Source organism: Chiloscyllium plagiosum, unplaced genomic scaffold (genome assembly GCF_037043375.1).
Source record: "Chiloscyllium plagiosum isolate Xiang-an unplaced genomic scaffold, Cpla_swu_hap1 HiC_scaffold_17, whole genome shotgun sequence".
NCBI classification, from domain to species: domain Eukaryota; kingdom Metazoa; phylum Chordata; class Chondrichthyes; order Orectolobiformes; family Hemiscylliidae; genus Chiloscyllium; species Chiloscyllium plagiosum.
In genome coordinates, this window is record NW_028270155.1 from 75,774,280 (window position 1) to 75,793,156 (window position 18,877).

Consider the following 18,877-nt stretch of genomic DNA (forward strand, 5'->3'; position numbering starts at 1 on the left):
TTGTGATCTTGCCAGTTAATCTGAAATTCAGATAATCGAATGTTGGATAACATAATTTAGCCAAGCATTGGGATCTTGCCCGAAATTCAGATTATTGAATGCCGGATAATCGAGGTTCCTCTGTATTTATTTTTCTTTATCTTAAAATCATATACTCGTTTAATACTCTGCAGTGAGGAGTTTACCTTGCCTGTTCCTTATGAGCTCAATTCCATCCTTCACCAACCCTTTACTATTAGAATCATAAAATCTCTACAGTGCAGGCAGAGGCCAATTAACTCACTGAGTCTGCACCAACCCTCAGAAGAGAATCCACACCCCCACCCCACCCCAGCCCCCACTGTATCTCCATAACCACACATTTACTATGATAATCCACCCAACCTGCACATCTTTGGACAGTTGGAGGAAACTGTAGCACCTGGAGGAAATTCTCACAGACATGGGGAGAACATGCAAACTTCACACGGACAGTCACCCGAACTGGAATTGTACCTGGATCTCTGTCCTTCAGGCTAAAATGTTTTGACACATTATTTACCATTTTTAGCTAACCACAGATGGTGGCTCATCCCCTTGGAATTTTTCTTTCTAATTGGAAAGTATCTATTCTTTGTAGAAGAATAGGTCAAAGCAACCCACTTGATTGGCATCACATCTACAAACATTTAATCCCTCCACCACCGGCGCTCAGTAGCAGCAGTGTGTTCTATCTACAAGACGCACTGCAGAAATTCACCAAAGATCCTTGGATAGTACCTTGCGAATCCATGACCACTTCCACCTAGGAGAACAAGGGCAACAGGTACTTGGAAACACCATCACCAGCACGTTCCCCTCCAACTACCCTGATTTCAAAATATATGGCTGTTCCTTCATAGTCGTTGGGTCAAAATCCTGGAATTCACTCCCGACCGGCATTGTGGGTCAATCCACAGCAAGTGGACTGCAGCGATTCAAGAATGCAGCTTACCATCACCTTCTCAAGGGCAAATAGGGATGGGCTATTAATGCAGGCCAGCCAGTGACAACCAAGTCCCACAAATGAATTTAATTTTAAAAATGCAAATACTGCATAGTCACTGTCCTTCCCCTTAATTCCTTCCACCTAATCCTGTCAAACACCTAATCAATGATGGACACCCATGGACAACCCCAGGTTCCCATGGTATTTAACAAACACTGTAATTGCCAGGCCTTGGGATCTTCCTGTTCATCCTATTCATTTGCATGGCTGTAGTCCTTCAGGTCTGTATCAGGCGTGCTTGTCTCAAAGGATAGCTTAAATTCTTTATTCATAGTGCTGCTTTTCTCAAATTTAGTCATTCTTCTTATATTTCCCACTGTCCTATTTATATATGTAAAATCACAAAAGACAATTTTGACTTTTCACTTTAAGATTTGTAATATTGATTTCTGTTATAAAGTGTTAAGTTATACAACCACTTCTAGTAGTAGAGTCAAAGAGAGTTACAGCATGGAAACAGACCCTTCGGTCCAACTCATCCATGCCAACCAGACTTCCTAAATTAATCTAGTCCCATTTGCCAAAACTTGGCCCATATCCCACTCAGCCCTTCCATTCATGTACTCATCCAGATGCCTTCTAAATGTTGTAATACTACCAACCTCCAACATTTCCTTTGGTAGCTCATTTCACGCATGCACTACCCTTTGCATGAAAAAAAAATTGTCCCTTAAGTCCCTTTTAAATCTTTCCCCTCTCACTCTAAACCTATTCTGGACTCCCCCAACACAGGGAAAATACCTTGTCTATTTACCCTATCCATGCCCCTCATGATTTTATAAACCTCTATAAGGTCACCAGGAAAAACAGCCCTAGCCTATTCAGCCTCTCCCTATAGCTCAAACCCTCCAACTCTGGCAACATCCTTATAAATAGTTTCTGAACCTTTTCAAGTTTCACAACATCCTTCCTACTTTGTGAATAATAGGCTGTGAACAATCTATTTTGTTCAGGGCGCAATAGAGGAGATTTCTTGAGGGAAATTAACTTTCACACAATATTTTTTTCTAATCCTTGCATTATACTTTGGTTAACTGTATCTATCCTTTATCGAGTTTTGAGAAGATTTGTAGTTCAGGTTGAGGATCTGGATATAAGTTTGCTCTCTGAGCTGGAAGGTTTGTTTTCAGACGTTTTGTCACCATACTAGGTAACATCATCAGTGAGCCTCCGGTGAAGCTCTGGTGTTATGTCCCCTGTTCAAATTAAGTGTTTAGGGTTCCTTGGGTTGGTGATGTGATTTTCGCTTCTTTTTCTCAGAGGGTGGGAAATGGGGTCCAAATCGATGTTTGTTGATAGAGTTCCAGTTGGAATGCCATGCTTCTAGGAATTCTTTGTGTGTCTCTGTTTGGCTTGTCCTAGAATAGATGTGTTGTCCCAGTCAACAGTAACACCAGTGCTTCACCGGAGTCTCACTGCTGATGTTAACTAGTATGGTGATGAAATGTCCAAAAACAAACCTTCCAGGTCAGCGAGCAAACTTACATCCAGATCTATCCTTTATGTTAAAAACAACTTCTATGATTACCTGAAGAACCTTTAATTTGAAGCCTATTTCTTAATATTGTGAGTAGTTTCAAAGAAACAACTATTTACTACAAAATAACTTCAGCTGTTGTCACTGCATCTGCTGAGGGAGTTAATCTGGCTGGTTCACAGGCTGAGACTCACACCTGGTGTTATTCGTTTACTGGAACAATCATCCTTTCATTAATGAAGCCTGGATCAGTCATTTGCATGTCTTTAGTCATCCTCTCATCAAAACTGTTTCAGCTGGTCACTGCATAAGGCTGCTTCACTCGCCTTGGAGTAGCTCTGTTCAAAGTTACCATTGTATTTCATTTAAAGGCTAAAACAGGCTGTTCATCCTGTTTATCTCTTCAGTCATTTTGTGTCTTAATACTGGGACAAGCTGCTTTGTTTTATTTAACCCTTGTTGGCCATTTTGTGCCTTTCAAACTTGGACCATTTTGGTATAAGCAGGTCTGGCCCACCTCTACAGTAATTAATCTACAAAGCTACCCACAACCATGTTCCCAGCTTCCTGACTGTCATCTGCCTTTCAATATTCAGGTCCCAGTCTGTGTTATCCTGCAGCCATATCTTTGTAACAGTTATCAAATCATATTTATTTCTAATTGCACTATTGGTTCATCTGGTTACTTTTGACACTGCATGCATTCAAATACAAAGATTTTGGGTTTATTTTCATATTAATTTTTAAACATGTATTCTTATCTTGATTTACTTAGATTTATACTCTCTATCTCTTTCATTCATGGCCTGTTTATCATTTCCCATATGAATACCTTTCTGTTTGCCTTGTCTCTGCTTTTTGATTTAAAATTTCCCAGATTTAATCGCTCCCCACTACCCCTCCCGCATTATTTAATTTAAACCCTCTTTGCTTTGTTAATCACATGCCTTGTAAGAACGTTGGTTCCAGCATGTTTAGGTGTAGATAGTCTCAGTGATACAGCCCTCACTTTTCCCATGATTGATGATCATCCAATCTGCAGCCTCCACTCTGATCCAAATAAGCTGAAAGACCCTCAGGCCTGAGAACAAACAACAGTACAGCACAGGAACAGGCCCTTCGGCCCTCCAAGCCTGTACTGACACATTTTTTTCCTTCCATACTAAAACTGTCTTCACTTACAGGATTTGTATCCCTCTATCTTCTGCCTATTCATGTATTCATCTAGGTGTTTCTTGAATGCTGCCAATATGTTTGCTTCCATCATCATCTCTGGCAGTGTGTTCCAGGCAATCACCACCCTTCGTGTGAAAAACTTGCCTCTCTCAGCTAGAACCTGTATCAACGAGGTAAAAAAAAATGACTGCAGATGCAAGTCCTCCGTGTTTTCCTCTCCAGACGTTCCCAACAGTACCCCTCCACCGACACCCTCATTCGTTTGGCCGAACTGGTCCTCACCCTTAACAATTTCTCCTTTGAATCCTCTCACTTCCTCCAGACCAAAGGGGTAGCCATGGGCACACGTATGTCTCTTTGTTGGCTACGTAGAACAGTTGATCTTCCGTAATTACACCGGCACCACTCCCCACCTCTTCCTCCGCTACATTGATGACTACATTGGCGCCACCTCGTGCTCCCGCGAGGAGGTTGAGCAATTCATCAACTTCACCAACACATTCCACCCTGACCTTAAATTTACCTGGACCATCTCTGACACCTCCCTCCCCTTTCTGGACCTCTCCATCTCCATCAGTGACGACCGACTTGACACTGACATTTTATACAAACCCACCGACTCCCACAGCTACCTGGATTACACCTCTTCCCACCCTACCTCTTGCAAACATGCCATCCCGTATTCCCAATTCCTCCGCCTCCGCCGTATCTGCTCCCAGGAGGACCAGTTCCACCACAGAACACACCAGATGGCCTCCTTCTTTAGAGACCGCAATTTCCCTTCCCACGTGGTTAAAGATGCCCTCCAACGCATCTCATCCACATCCCACACCTCCGCCCTCAGACCCAACCCCTCCAACCGCAACAAGGACAGAACGCCCCTGGTGCTCACCTTCCACCCTACCAACCTTCGCATAAACCAAATTATCCACCGACATTTCCGCCACCTCCAAACAGACCCCACCACCAGGGATATATTTCCCTCCCCACCCCTCTCCTCCTTCCGCAAAGACCGTTCCCTCCGTGACTACCTGGTCATTCCACGCCCCCCTACGACCCACCCTCCCATCCTGGCACTTTCCCCTGCCACCGCAGGAACTGTAAAACCTGTGCCCACACCTCCTCCCTTACCTCCATCCAAGGCCCTAAAGGAGCCTTCCACATCCATCAAAGTTTTACCTGCACATCCACCAATATCATTTATTGTATCCGTTGCTCCCGATGCGGTCTCCTCTACATTGGGGAGACTGGGCGCCTCCTAGCAGAGCACTTTAGGGAACATCTCCGAGACACCCGCACCAATCAACCAAACCGCCCCGTGGCTCAACATTTCAACTCCCCCTCCCACTCTGCTGAGGATATGGAGATGCTGGGCCTCCTCCACCGCCGCCCCCTCACCACCAGACGCATGGAAGAAGAACGCCTCATCTTCCGCCTCGGAACACTTCAACCCCAGGGCATCAATGTGGACTTCAACAGTTTCCTCATTTCCCCTTCCCCCACCTCATCCTAGTTTCTAACCTCCAGCAACACGATCCCCTTGACTTGTCTGGACTTGTCCGACCTGCCCAGCTCCTTTTCCACCTATCCACTCCACCCTCTCCTCCCTGACCTATCACCTTCATCTCCTCCCCCACTGACCTATTGTACTCTATGCTACTCTATCCCCACCCCCACCCCCACCCTCCTCTAGCTTGTCTCTCCACGCTTCAGGCTCTCTGCCTTTATTCCTGATGAAGGGCTTTTGCCCGAAACGTCGATTTTGCCTGTCCTCGGATGCTGCCTGAATTGCTGTGCTCTTCCAGCATCACTGATCTAGAACCTGTATCCCCTAGTAATTGACCACTCTACCCTGGGGAAAAAGCCTCATACTTTCCAGTCAATCCATGCCATTCACAATCTTAAAAACTTCTATTAGGTCGCCCTTCAACCTCTTGTGTTCCAGTGAAAACAAACCCAGTCTATCTAACCTTTCTTCATAGCAAAAATCCCCCATACCGGCAATATCCTGGTAAACCTTCTCACTACCCTCTCCAGAATATCCACATCCTTCTGGTAGTGTGGTGACCAGAACTATATACAATATTCCAAGTGTGGTCTAACGAAAGTTCTATAAAGCAGCAACATAACTTGTATATTGTTATACTCAGTGCCCCTTCCATTAAAGACAAGCATGCCATAGGCCTGTTTTACTAGCTTATCTATATGCGCTGCCACCATTGGTGATCTGTGGATCTGCACACCCAGATCCCTCTGCATATCAATTCACCTAAGTCTTCTATCATTCACTGTATAATTTCCACCTGTACTCGACGTTCCAAAATGCATCACCTCACATTCGTCCAAATTAAACTCCATATGCCTTTTTTTCTGCCTATGCCTCCAACTGATCTTTCTCCTGCTGTATCCTCTGACAATCCTCCTCACTATCAGCAACTTCCTCACTCTTTGTATGGTCTGCAAACTTACTAATTAGACCAGTTATATTTTCCTCCAAATCATTTATGTAGATCATGAACATTAGAGGCCGGGTTGACAACTGCCAAAGTTGAAGCTCCTGCACTCCTGCCTTCTGGGTCCCCTTACTTACCTCACTCATAAGCACACTCTCCTTTCCTTGACCAATGATCACATCTGAAGAACCTATCCCAAGAAATGAGGTAATCTCTTGGAATAAGAATACATCACTTCACTCTTCTCTGAAATAAAATTTTACCTACCATCCATCTACCCATTTCACCAATTTATCTAGTCTGCCATTATCACCAGTCTGTTCTCTTCTCACTGTTTTTTCTCTTCTTAGAATGCCTCTTATACTCTGTATCACAACCATCTTCTCTTTGAAGGTTTTAGATTGTTCAATTACTTGATTACCCTGGGGCTACTTCTTCTGAATTCAGTTCAGCATGAGGAACCAGTCCCACTGCTAGGACACACTAGCCAGCCACGGATGAGAGTGCTCACTGCCAGTGTGTGCTTAGAAATATAAGTGTGTCCTTAAATTGCACCTATCTCCAGAAACATTTTAAACTTTTTCTTAAATTCATTTTATCTGTGCAAGATAATACCTTAATCTTATTTGACAATCCAATACTCTTCAGTTGAAGCAGTTTATCCTGCTTTATCCTCTTATTCTTAGTTTTGAGTTTATGAATAATTAGATTGCCATTTGAGTTTGGTGGGATGTAAACGGGATGGCTTGACAACTCCATCAATGATATATCACATCCTGTATTCCGTTCAAACAGAATACCTTGTGTGACATACAATTGCTGACAGGTTTGAGAGCATCCATTTTGCACATTGCCTATGTGATATTTCATTCTCTTGAATGTTTAGATATTGTGAACCATTTGTCCTAATCAACTTTGCCATTTCCCTCTATAGTTTCACATAGGTACCCCAAAAGTCTATTTTTCAAGGAAGGTTAATACCAGCTTTCTTAATGTTTCTATGAATCTAATTTCTCTAACTTGTAATTATACCTTTTGACTCTAGCGCCAAAATTAAAAGTAGATTTAATTAATTTATGGGAGAATTGCATGAAGAAGACCAAATGGACCTGACTGTAATCGTGTTCAACATCACTGCAATCTCTTTTGATTTGCACACTCTCTCTTTGATAATAGCAACCGATCTATTTTACATTTTCAAAAGCCAAGTACTTCACTGACAGTTTGATCGATGTATTCATAATAATCTCATGCTTTTTTTCATGACCATGGCTTGTTCAATTTAATACATGCCCTTCTTTTGCTTTCTTGCTTCCATACTAATTATTTTCCATACTAATAATTATCCAGGTTGAGCTTTATTTATCCAGCATTTGGTTCAGTTACCTAAAACCTAAGTTTATTGTTCTTCATTGCTTGAGTTGACCTCTTTTTAAGTAACTAGAAAATTTAAAGATTTTGCTCATAATGACCTAATCTAGGGATCATTATCTATGAATAATTAATAATGACCTTATTCATTTCTCATATCATTGCACGTGGTTGGTCTGTCTTAACCACCTGAGATATTTTTATACTGTTGCATTTTTGCTATGGTTGCCCTTTTTAAAAAAATGTCATTGTATGGGTTGTGGATGTCCCTGGCATGACCAACATTTGCTGCCCATCCGGAGCTAACCTTGAATGGATTGGCTTTCTCGGCCATTTCAGAGGGAAGCTAAGAGTCAAATGCATGACTGTGGGTTTGGTGTCATGCATAGGCCAAATCAAGTAAAAACTGCAGATTTCCTTCACTGAAGGATGTTAATATGCCAAATGGCTATTAATGACGATTGACGATGGTTACATTAATACAAACTGAAACAAAGAACTACGAATGCTGGCGATCTGAAACAAAACAAATTCCTGGTGAAACTCAGCAGGTCTGGCAGCATCTGTGGGATGAAAGCAGAGTTATCATTTCGAGTCTGATGACTCTTGATCAGAACTGATAATAGCTAGGAAAATTTGGTGTTTATATTAATGATTGGGGTGGAGAGTTGGGAAAGTGGTGAATGGACAGGTGGAGCCTGAGTCAAGATGGGGAGATATGTAAGGGGTAGGTAGACAAGGGGATTATTGATAGTAGCTGAAAATGTGTTGCTGGAAAAGCGCAGCAGGTCAGGCAGCATCAAAGGAGCAGGAGAATTGACGTTTCGGGCATGAGCCCTTCTTCAGGAATGTGGAGAGTGTGCCAAGCAGGCTAAGATAAAAGGTAGGGTGGAGGGACTTGGGGGAGGGGCGTTGGAAATGCGATAGGTGGAAGGAGGTTAAGGTGAGGGTGATAGGCCGGTGTGGGAGTGGGGGCGGAGAGGTCAGGAAGAAGATTGCAGGTTAGGAAGGTGGTGCTGAGTTCGAGGGTTGGGACTGAGACAAGGTGGGGGGAGGGGAAATGAGGAAACTGGAGAAATCTGAGTTCATCCCTTGTGGTTGGAGGGTTCCTAGGCAGAAGATGAAGCGCTCTTCATCCAGCCGTCGTGTAGAAATTGAGTAAGTGATAATGAGAGCTGAGAGTAGGAGAGAATGGATCGGCTATGTTATGTGAAAATAGAAGTGAGAATGGATGAGAATGGGTTGGCTATGCTAAAAACAACCCATGCCATGACAGGACCAGGGGATGAGGATGGGGAAAAAAACATAGAAGGACAGAATCAGGCTGTAAACCTATTGAATTTGATGTTGAGTCCTAGAGGCTGCAGCATCCCAAAGACAAAAATGAGATGCTGCTCTTCAAGCTTACGCTGAATCACACTGGAATAGTGCACCGAGCCTGCAGCAGAAATGCAGACATTGGAATACAGTGGTATGTTGAAATGGCAGGCAACTTGAAGATTGGGGTCATTTTCACGGACAGGACAATAGTTAAAAGGTCACCATTAGACTAGTTTTAATTCCGGATTTTATTCAATTCAAATTCAACTAGCTGCCATGGTTGTATTTGAACACGTCTCCAGAACATTATCCTGGTACTGGATTACTGGTCCAGTGACATTACTACGTGGAAGGGTAAGAACAGAACGTTCACAGAAACACCAATAGCTGCAAATTTCCTTTCAAGCCACACACCATCCTGACTTGGGACTACATTGTCAATCCTTAACAGCTGCTGGAGCAAAGTCTTGGAGAGGTTGGTCAAAATTGTTGATCTTGTCAGTAATGCCCACATAGTACGAATAGATTAAAAATAGGAAAAGATTTGGAGTGACAGAGAGCTTGATTGCTCCATCATGAATGCAACAGAGCCAGTGGGACGTAGTGAAAGTAGAGTAGTGAGTGTTTGGATAATGAAAGAAGTAGTGCTTGTGAAAACTTAGAACAGCAAGAAAACAAAGTTGGCAGGAACAAAAAGAGAGTGACAGATGGAAGCATTAGGGACAGACATATAAGGAGCCTTAGGCATTTCTGATGGTTACCACTCCGCAAGCATGTGGAAAGGTGAGCACTCTGAGCTTTAGAAATCACCATCACCACAATTACAAGAATTGTACTTTTGCAGTTGGGTTTATTATGCAACAAATTCTCATTATCTAGTCAATTGAGTTAAACCAACCCCATCCCCCACCCCCAGGGCTCTCTCATGTCACATTTATTGCAATACTGCCTTGATGTCAAGGGAAGTCACCAAAATCGGCACCTCTACTTCAGTTCTTCTATTCATATTTGACTAAGGCTTTAATGTGTTTGAGAGACAGAAGGCCCCCACTAAACTGTACAGAACATCTATGAGCAGGTTATTGGAGAGTAAGCTCCACTTGAATGTGCAAGTCATACTTTCTCCCCACCCCCACTCTCCTCTCATTTATCTCTCCACCCTTCAGGCTCTCGGCCTGTATTCCTGATGAAGGGCTTTTGCCCGAAACATCAAATTTCCAGCTCCTCGGATGCTGCCTGAACTGCTGTGCTTTTCCAGCACCACTCTAATCTAGACATACCTGGATATTTTTCTACATTTTAAAAATGTGTTGCTGGAAAAGCGCAGCAGGTCAGGCAGCATCAAAGGAACAGGAGAATCGACGTTTCGGGCATAAGCCCTTATATGCCCTTATAAGACTTATGCCCGAAACGTTGATTCTCCTGTTCCTTTGATGCTGCCTGACCTGCTGCGCTTTTCCAGCAACACATTTTTAAGCCCTGATCTCCAGCATCTGCAGTCCTCACTTTCTCCTATTTTTCTACATTGTCAGGTAGATGCCCGTATTGTAGCTTTACTGGAACAACTTGGTGCGGGATGTTGTTTCTTCTGGATTACATTTTTAATACTAATGCTGGGATGCATTGACAGCTCTTGCCCTATCCAGTGCCATAAATTATGAACTGCTTACATAATGAATTCCAACATGGTACCACCCACTTCACAAAGAGCTGTTACTGTTTTGGGGCATATGAGCAATGATGTGAAAAAATTAACTAAAAATCGTGAACTGCCTCATTCAGAACTTATTGAAATGGAACCAACTGTAAAATATCTTACACTAACAAACAACATTCATAACTGGACATTTGGGTATTTGCCTGAGTTACACTTGTTACTAGCTACTCAGTAACCTGACCATCACTCACCACACAAGTTGAGACTCTTAACTATTCTAACACTTTACAACTGTTTCTGTCTTTTCTACAAAGAGATCCAAAGAAGCCACTTTCAGACATATATGAAATATTTTTGCTCTGTAAAATGTGCAGTCCCTAAAGTGGGACTTGTTAGGTAATGGGCTTTTTTTGCCGTCCAAAGTTGATGGGCCGAAGGACATCTTCTATCCTGAATGGTTCATGATTCTAATCATACAAATTATAAAAAGACATTTATTTTGCTTTAATTTAGTTTGTATTAATGGCATTCCCTTTCACCTTAACCCAATATATTATAACAATCTTCCAGTGTACATTTGTGGGCGGCACGGTGGCACAGTGGTTAGCATTGCTGCCTCACAGCGCCGGAGACCCAGGTTCAATTCCCGCCTCAGGCGACTGACTGTGTGGAGTTTGCACGTTCTCCCCGTGTCTGCGTGGGTTTCCTCCGGGTGCTCCGGTTTCCTCCCACAGTCCAAATATGTGCAGGTCAGGTGAATTGGCCATGCTAAATTGCCTGTAGTGTTAAATAAGGGGTAAATGTAGGGGTATGGGTGGGTTGCGCTTCGGCGGGTCGGTGTGGACTTGTTGGGCCGAAGGGCCTGTTTCCACACTGTAATGTAATCTAATCTAATCTAATCTAATATCCTTCAAATTTCACTCCATCTATTAAAGTAGATTTATTTCAACCAATATGATTATGACTCTAGTGAATAGCAGCATTGTGCTTTCTGGGTTGTAGCCCTCCTTGTTAATCTCATTAGGCAAAAATTTTTTTGAGTATCACATGTTGCCAACGTAATGTGTGCACCCTTACACATTCCACCCTCCCCCCCCCACCACACCCTCCAATTTCATAACAAAAATTACGGTACATTTACAATCATGATCATAAATGGTTAAACTGTCGTACATTTGTTACAGCACAGAAGACAGTCTATCACTGAGCCTATGCCATCTCTCGAATCATCCCAATCTCTGCTCTATCCAGTGGTCCTGCAAATTTATTTCCTTCAAGTGACCATTTAATTTCTCTTTGAAGTGACTGAGCATCACTCTTTCCACCATCCTCATGGGCAGGTGCACATTGTAGATCTGAAATGGCAGCCTTTGGTCTGAGTGAGCATTATCTATCCCCAGCAGTAAAAAGTTGGAAAATTCCTTTGAATAGAATGTATAAGTCTATGACCAATTGGAACCTAAGGTCATTTGAGAGAAATACAAACATATCTAGTGATGAGTAATCGTATTCTCAGCTCTTAATCTGTTTGTGACTGAAGTACTCTTCAGAAAACCTCTAACTCTTATTAAAAGATACTGTGCTAATAATTTCTGAGAATTCTTTATATTACCAGTGGTTTCTTACAGAAAAAAATTAATTTTTGAGAGCTCTCTTGTGAGGTTGGTGGCAACCTGTATCTATTTACATATATTAGAAATTGGAGTTGGGTATCTCAGTAGAAAACAGGCAAACTGAATTTAAGCAATAATATTACATCTCAATAATATTACTATTCAACATATTAACGGATATTAGTCTAAGCAAATTTTATAGGAGTGAAATTGATCTTCAGTCATATTGCAGAACAGCAATAGTGAATCAAAGCCTGTTTTAACAGCTTTTAAGTTGAATCTATTACCATCAAAAATGCTAAAATAGCTCCAGAGTAAAGGTGAGAGTCACCACTGAGCTTGATGCCTTGGTTGAGTGCTACAAGTAGTAGGAATCTGTGATGCCTGACTTTCAAAATAGAATGACTGAGTTTTTGAAAATGCTTGCAGGGAAAATTGAATATGCATTCTATTACAGCAGTAATTGTTTAATGCACAGTTTTCTTTATTTAAGTTTTTTTTACAAAAACAGAAATTCCGAAGAAAACTCAATAGGACTGGTAGAATGTATGAAGAGGTAACAAAGTTAATATTTCAGGGCTAGTGACCCTTTTTCAGAACACTGCACCCGAAACGTTAACTCTGCTTTCTCTCCACAGACACTGCCAAACCTCCTGAGTTTTTTCCGCAATTTCTATTTTGTTTCTGATTTCCAGCATCTTTTTAAAAATTATTTTACATTATTTTGTTTTGCCACCTGAACAATTACAATGCCTCACAAAAGCAAGATAAACATTTCACTCTGTCTTTCCTCTACTGAAAACAGTTTCTCTTTTTTAACCAAAATAGTCAAGAATGCACTGTCTCCATGATTATAAAGAGCTTTTATCATGCTTCTGAAGATGGAAGAATTTAAGGAGTTGGTGAAAAGATATAAACTAGGAATTTATTTTTGCATGGGAGACTAGCAACATTTTTCTACTCTGGAAAACTGTAATGTTCCATGCATTCTTGGCTTTATGGAGTGGAATTAAGAAACTGAATTTAAATAGAGCTCCCTCTACTCTTCGTCAATGACTTGATTTTAACAAAAAACAAAGAAAATTATAGCACAGGAACAGGCCCTTCGCCTTCCAAGCCTGCACCGATCTAAATCCTTTATCTAAAACTGTCACCTGTTTTATAAGGGTCTGTATTTCCCAATCATGTATCTGTCAAGATACATCTTAAATGATGCTACTGTGCCCACCTCTACCACCTCTGATGGCAATGTGTTCCAGGCACCCATCACCCTCTGCATAAAAGAACTTTCCACGCTCATGTCGCCTAAACTTTTCCCCTCTTACTTTGAACTTGTGACTCCTAGTAATTGAATCCTCCACTCTGGGAAAAAGCTTCTTGCTATCCACCCTGTTTCTACCTCTCATAATTTTGTGGACCTCAGTCAGGTCCCTCCTCAATTTCCGTCTTTCTAATGAATATAATCCTAATCGACTCAACCTCTGTTCATAACTAAGGCCCTCCATACCAGGCAACATCCTGATGAACCTTCTCTGCACCCTCTCCCAAGCATCCACATCCTTTTGGTAATGTGGCGCCCAGAACTGTACACAGTATTCCAAATGTGGCCGAAACAAAGTCTTGTACAACCGTAACATGACCTGCCAACTCTTGTAGGAGAAAGTGAGGACTGCAGATGCTGGAGATCAGAGCTGAAAATGTGTTGCTGGAAAAGCGCAGCAGGTCAGGCAGTCGATTCTCCTGCTCCTTGGATGCTGCCTGACCTGCTGCGCTTTTCCAGCAACACATTTTCAGCTCTGCCAACTCTTGTACTCAATATCCCATCTGATGAAGGAAAGCATGCCGTATGCCTTCTTGACCACTCTATTGACCTGCGTTGCCACCTTCAGGGAATAATGGATGTGAACACCCAGATTTTCCCCAGGACATTTCCATTTACTTATAGTTCGTTCTTGAATTGGATCTTCCAAAATGCATCACCATGCATTTGCCCGGATTGAACTCTACCTGCCATTTCTTTGCCCAACTCAATAATCTATCTATATTCTGCTGTATTGTCTGACGGTCCCTTTCACTATCTGCTACTCCACCAATCTTAGTGTCATCTGCAAACTTGCTAATCAGACAACCTATACCTTCCTCCAAATCATTTATGTATATCACAAACAACAGTGATCCCAGCATGATCCCTATGGTTCGATTCCAGCCTCGGGTGCCTCTGTGTGGAGTTTGCACATTCTCCCCCTATTTGCATGGGTTTCCTCTGGGTGCTCCTACGGTCCAAAGATGTGCAGGTCAGGTGAATTGGCCAAGCTAAATTGCCCATAGTGTTCAGGGACGTGTAGGTTAGGTGCATTAGTCAGGGGAAATTTAGAATAATGAGTCTGGGTGGGATACTTGTCGTGGCACGGTGGCTCAGTGGTTAGCACGGCTGCCTCACAGCACCAGGATCCCAGGTTCAATTCCAGTCTTGGGCAACTGTCTATGTGGAGTTTGTACCTTCTGCCTGTGTCTCCGTGGGTTTCCTCCCACAGTCGAAAGATGTGCAGGTCAGGTGCATTGGCAATGCTAAATTGCCCATAGTGTTAGGTGCATTAGTCAGAGGGAAGCGGGACTGGGTGGGGTTACTCTTTGGAGGGTCGGTGTGGACTTGTTGGGCCGAAAGACCTTTTTCCACACTGTAGGGAATCTAAACTAAAAAAACTTCCCAGCTCGGTGAACATACCCATAACCACGACAACTGGGGCCCGAGCTACAAATCTTTACACAAACCTCGAACATGTTTTACTACCTGAGCCACCCTATATTTACACATGAACAGTCTTTGACTTTAGTACTGTCTCTTCAGAGTCAACTCTTGAGTGTCTGTATCCCTAACATTCTCCTTTTCATTGTCAGCCAGAGCTCCCTGATTGGACCAGATTTTCAGCCTTATTCTGAGACCACATATTCTATGACGTCCAGTTGGCGGACCTCATTACAACCACTGCATCATGTACTTCATAATCCCATCAATCTCGTTCATAATAATGCATTCTAAAATCTTCCAACAACCGAGGTCAGGTTAATCGGTCTCTTATGTCCTGTTTCTGCCTTTACCCCCTTTTAAACAGGTGTGTTACATTAGCCATTTTCCAGTCCTCTGGGATCCTCCTTGACTCCAGTGCTTCCTGAAAGATCACAACCAATACATCCTCAATCTCTTCATTTATCTCCTTCATAACTCTGTGGTATAGTCTGTCTGGTCTGGGTGATTTATCCACCTTCAGATCTTTCAGATCCCCCCAAAATTTCTCCTTGGTGATGGCCACGATGCTCACCTCTGTCCCCTGACTAACTTGAAATCCTGGTACAACACTGGTGTCTTTCATTGTGAAAACTAATGCAAAGTACTATTCCGTACCTCTTCCATTTCTTTGTTCCCCATTACTACTTCTCCAGCCTCATTTTCCAGTGGTCTAATGTCCACATTCGCCTCTCTCTTACCTCAATATATTAAAAACACCTTGCAATTTCATTTTATATTACTAGCTAGCATACCTTCATATTTGCTTTTTTTTAAGTTATTCTCTGCTGGATTTTAGAGGCTTTGCAGTCCTTCCCAACCTTTACATAATTGTAAAACCATTACATCAGATTCAAGCTTCTCCCTTCTCAAACTGCAGGGTGAATTCTATCTTATTATGGTCACTGGTCACTTCGGAGTTCCATCACTTTCCGCTCCCAAATCAAGTCTTTCTCATTACACATCACTAAATCCACAATTGCCTGTTCTCTAGTGGGCTTTATCACAAACTGCTCCAAAAAAAAATTCGTAGACATGAAGTTATTTTCTTGAGATCTTCCCCACATCCTGACTACTACTAGGGAGACCTGTACATAATTCCCATATGGTCTTTTTGCCTTCGCAATTCCTGTGCACCTTCTGGCTCTATATCACTTCTTGCTATTGATTTAATTTAATTTTTTTACTAACAAGGCAACCCTGCCCCCTCTGCCTCTGGTATGTGTCTCCTAGTCCTGATCCCCTTGCTGCCACATCTCTGTTGTACCCACAACATTATACCCATAAATTTAAATCTGCGCTACAAGCTCATATGTTTTGATTTGTATATTGCATCCATTTAAGCCCATCTTAAGTCATATCCACAGTCCTAGTCATGTGATTTGCAAGGACTCTGGTCCCAGCATGATTCAGGTGGAGCATGTTTCATCTGTACAGCTCCCTTCTTTCCCTGTATTATTGCCAATTTCCCGTGAATTGTTGTTAGAAAAATGACGAGGTCCTCCAGATTGCCCGATTTTCAGATATATACATACACTGTAAGTGCCCTAAGATGATGGATGCAAGATCATTAGCAAAGTGATGGAAGGAATCATCAGCAGTGCTATCAAACAGCACTTTTAAGAAATAACCGAATTCTGATTTGGTTCAGTTTTGGTTCTGCCACACCAGTCAGTTCCTGACCTCATTAATGCCTTGGTCCAAACATAAACAAAAGAGCTGAATTCGAGATGTGAGTTGAAACTTCCTGCTCATTACATCAAGGCTGCATTTGACTGAGAGTGGCATTAAATTATCCTTGCAAAAATGAAGTTGCTGGGAATCAGCACAAACTTTCCATTGTTTGGAGCTATTCTCAAAACAAAGGAAGTTGGTTGCGATTGTTAGGAGTCTATCATCCCACTGCCAAGGACATCTCTGCAAGAGTTCCTCAGGGTGTATTCTAGGCCCAAACATGTTCAGCTATCTCATCATTGGCTTCCTGTCCACGATAAGATCAGAAGTGGAGATGTTTGCTGATGATTGCACAATGTTCAGCACCATTCATGACCCCTCAAAAACTGAAGCCATCCTTGTCCAAATGCAGCAAGATATGAACACTATCTAAGCTTGGGCTGAAAAGGAACAAGTAACGTTTGCATCACACAAGAGCCAGACATTTGCCATCGCCAGCAAAAGAGAATTAATATTGCCCCTTGATGTTCAATTTCCGAATCCCTACTATCATCATGCTGGTAGATTACAGTCAACCAGAAACTGAACTGGGCCAGCTATGAAATTATCAAGTCAGATGCTCCGAATTCTACAATGAGTAACTCACTTCCTTTTCCTGAATGCCTGCCCACCATCTTCAAGGTCCAAGTCAGGCGTGTAATGGAAAATTGACCACTTTCCTGGATGTATGGAACTCCAACAAAAATTCTTGAAGATCAAGAACATCCAGGACACAGCATCCCTTTTGATTGGCACTACATCCAACTTTAACATCCAGTCCCTTCCCCACTGATGAATAGTCACAGCAATGTGTACCATCTCACCATGCCTCTTTTAGCAGCCCCTTCCAAATCCACATCCTTTATTTCTGGGAAGGCTAAAGTGGATCGATGGAAACGCCATCACTTCCAAGATCCCTTTAAGTCACACTGCCATCGTAACTTGAAAATATACTGCTGTTCCTTCACTGTCACTGGGTCAAAATCGTGGAACTCCCTAATAGCACTTGGGTCCCTATCAACATCCTGACTGAAGTAGTCCAAGAATACAGTTCAGCATCACCTTCCCAAGAGCAATTAAGTATGGACAATCAATGTTGGCCTCATTAAGAAAGACCGTATCCTCTGAAGCTCCACCATCATATCAATTAAATTCTGTCCATGGGGAAAGCCTGTCATGCGTGATGGAGCAAGTTGAGTGGGATGGTAAATTTACAGCTTAATTACCATTGCCTGTTTTGTCCTCGTGCTTAGGTTGAATTATCTCCACTCCACTTTGAATTCTAATCTACTTCTACGTGTAATTTGTTCTGTGGTATTTTATAAAGTTCTTCCATAGCCAAGCCAAGACTGTTAATCCCCATTGCACCCTGCAAAGGGACAGGAATCATAAATTCTCACTCACTTCTCTTTTTTTCCCTAGGTGTCATTTTGCCCCAACACTGTAAAAAAATATGACATGCCCCTCATTGTTGAGGTGGAGAATGTTGGCCTGGAAGTTCTTGCAATCCCCATCGTGGCACGGTAATTTCTCTTTTCATTCATCATATATACCCTGTATATGGATAAAGTGGGCTGCAGATGTAAAGTAAATGACATGCAGAAAGCAAATAATTACTCGTCTCAGCATGATACATTGCAAATATCACTGGTGTGTTATTTTCCTTGATGATGACTGCTGGAACTTTGCAGTATTTGCCACCTATATCATATGGTACTGAGGGTTGTTTGAGGTATTTCACTACCTCCAATCTCCTTTGCTACGTCTTGGACCTATTTAATTCTTAGCAATGGAGGATGTATTGCCATAGTCTCTACAGAAGAGCTGAAAATGTGTTGCTGGAAAAGTGCAGCAGGTCAGGTAGCATCCAAGGAGCAGGAGAATCGACGTTTCGGGCATGAGGCCTTCTTCAGGAAGGGTTCATGCCCGAAACGTCGATGATTCCTGAAGATGGGCTCATGTCCGAAACGTCGATTCTCCTGCTCCTTTGATGCTGCCTGACCTGCTGCGCTTTTCCAGCAACACATTTTCAGCTCTGATCTCTAGTATCTGCAGTCCTCACTTTCTCTACAGAAGAGACCCTGTTCTTGGAGACAGGAAGGTCAGGCATAATAATTAGCACCTTAGGAGATGGAGTAGATATGCTCCCTTCAGAAACTGGAGTTGCTCCTTGTTTCCACCAAAATTGGGTAAGACCTCAGTAGAATGAATGGAGTCAATGCAACATGAACATTAACTCCTACACAACCATCACCTAATGCAACATCCTATGCAGTAGTCAGTTA

The 18,877-nt window shown here is 42.4% G+C and overlaps 1 protein-coding gene across 1 annotated transcript in view; it reads left to right on the forward strand.

The window, feature by feature from the left end:
* Positions 1-18,877, forward strand: part of hydin (HYDIN axonemal central pair apparatus protein) — a 905,740-nt gene that overhangs the window by 384,228 nt on the left and 502,635 nt on the right. Inside the window, exon 15 of the mRNA XM_043707374.2 lies at positions 18,015-18,115. Coding sequence (XP_043563309.2) covers positions 18,015-18,115 — 101 coding nt within the window. The remainder of the gene's footprint in view (positions 1-18,014; positions 18,116-18,877) is intronic.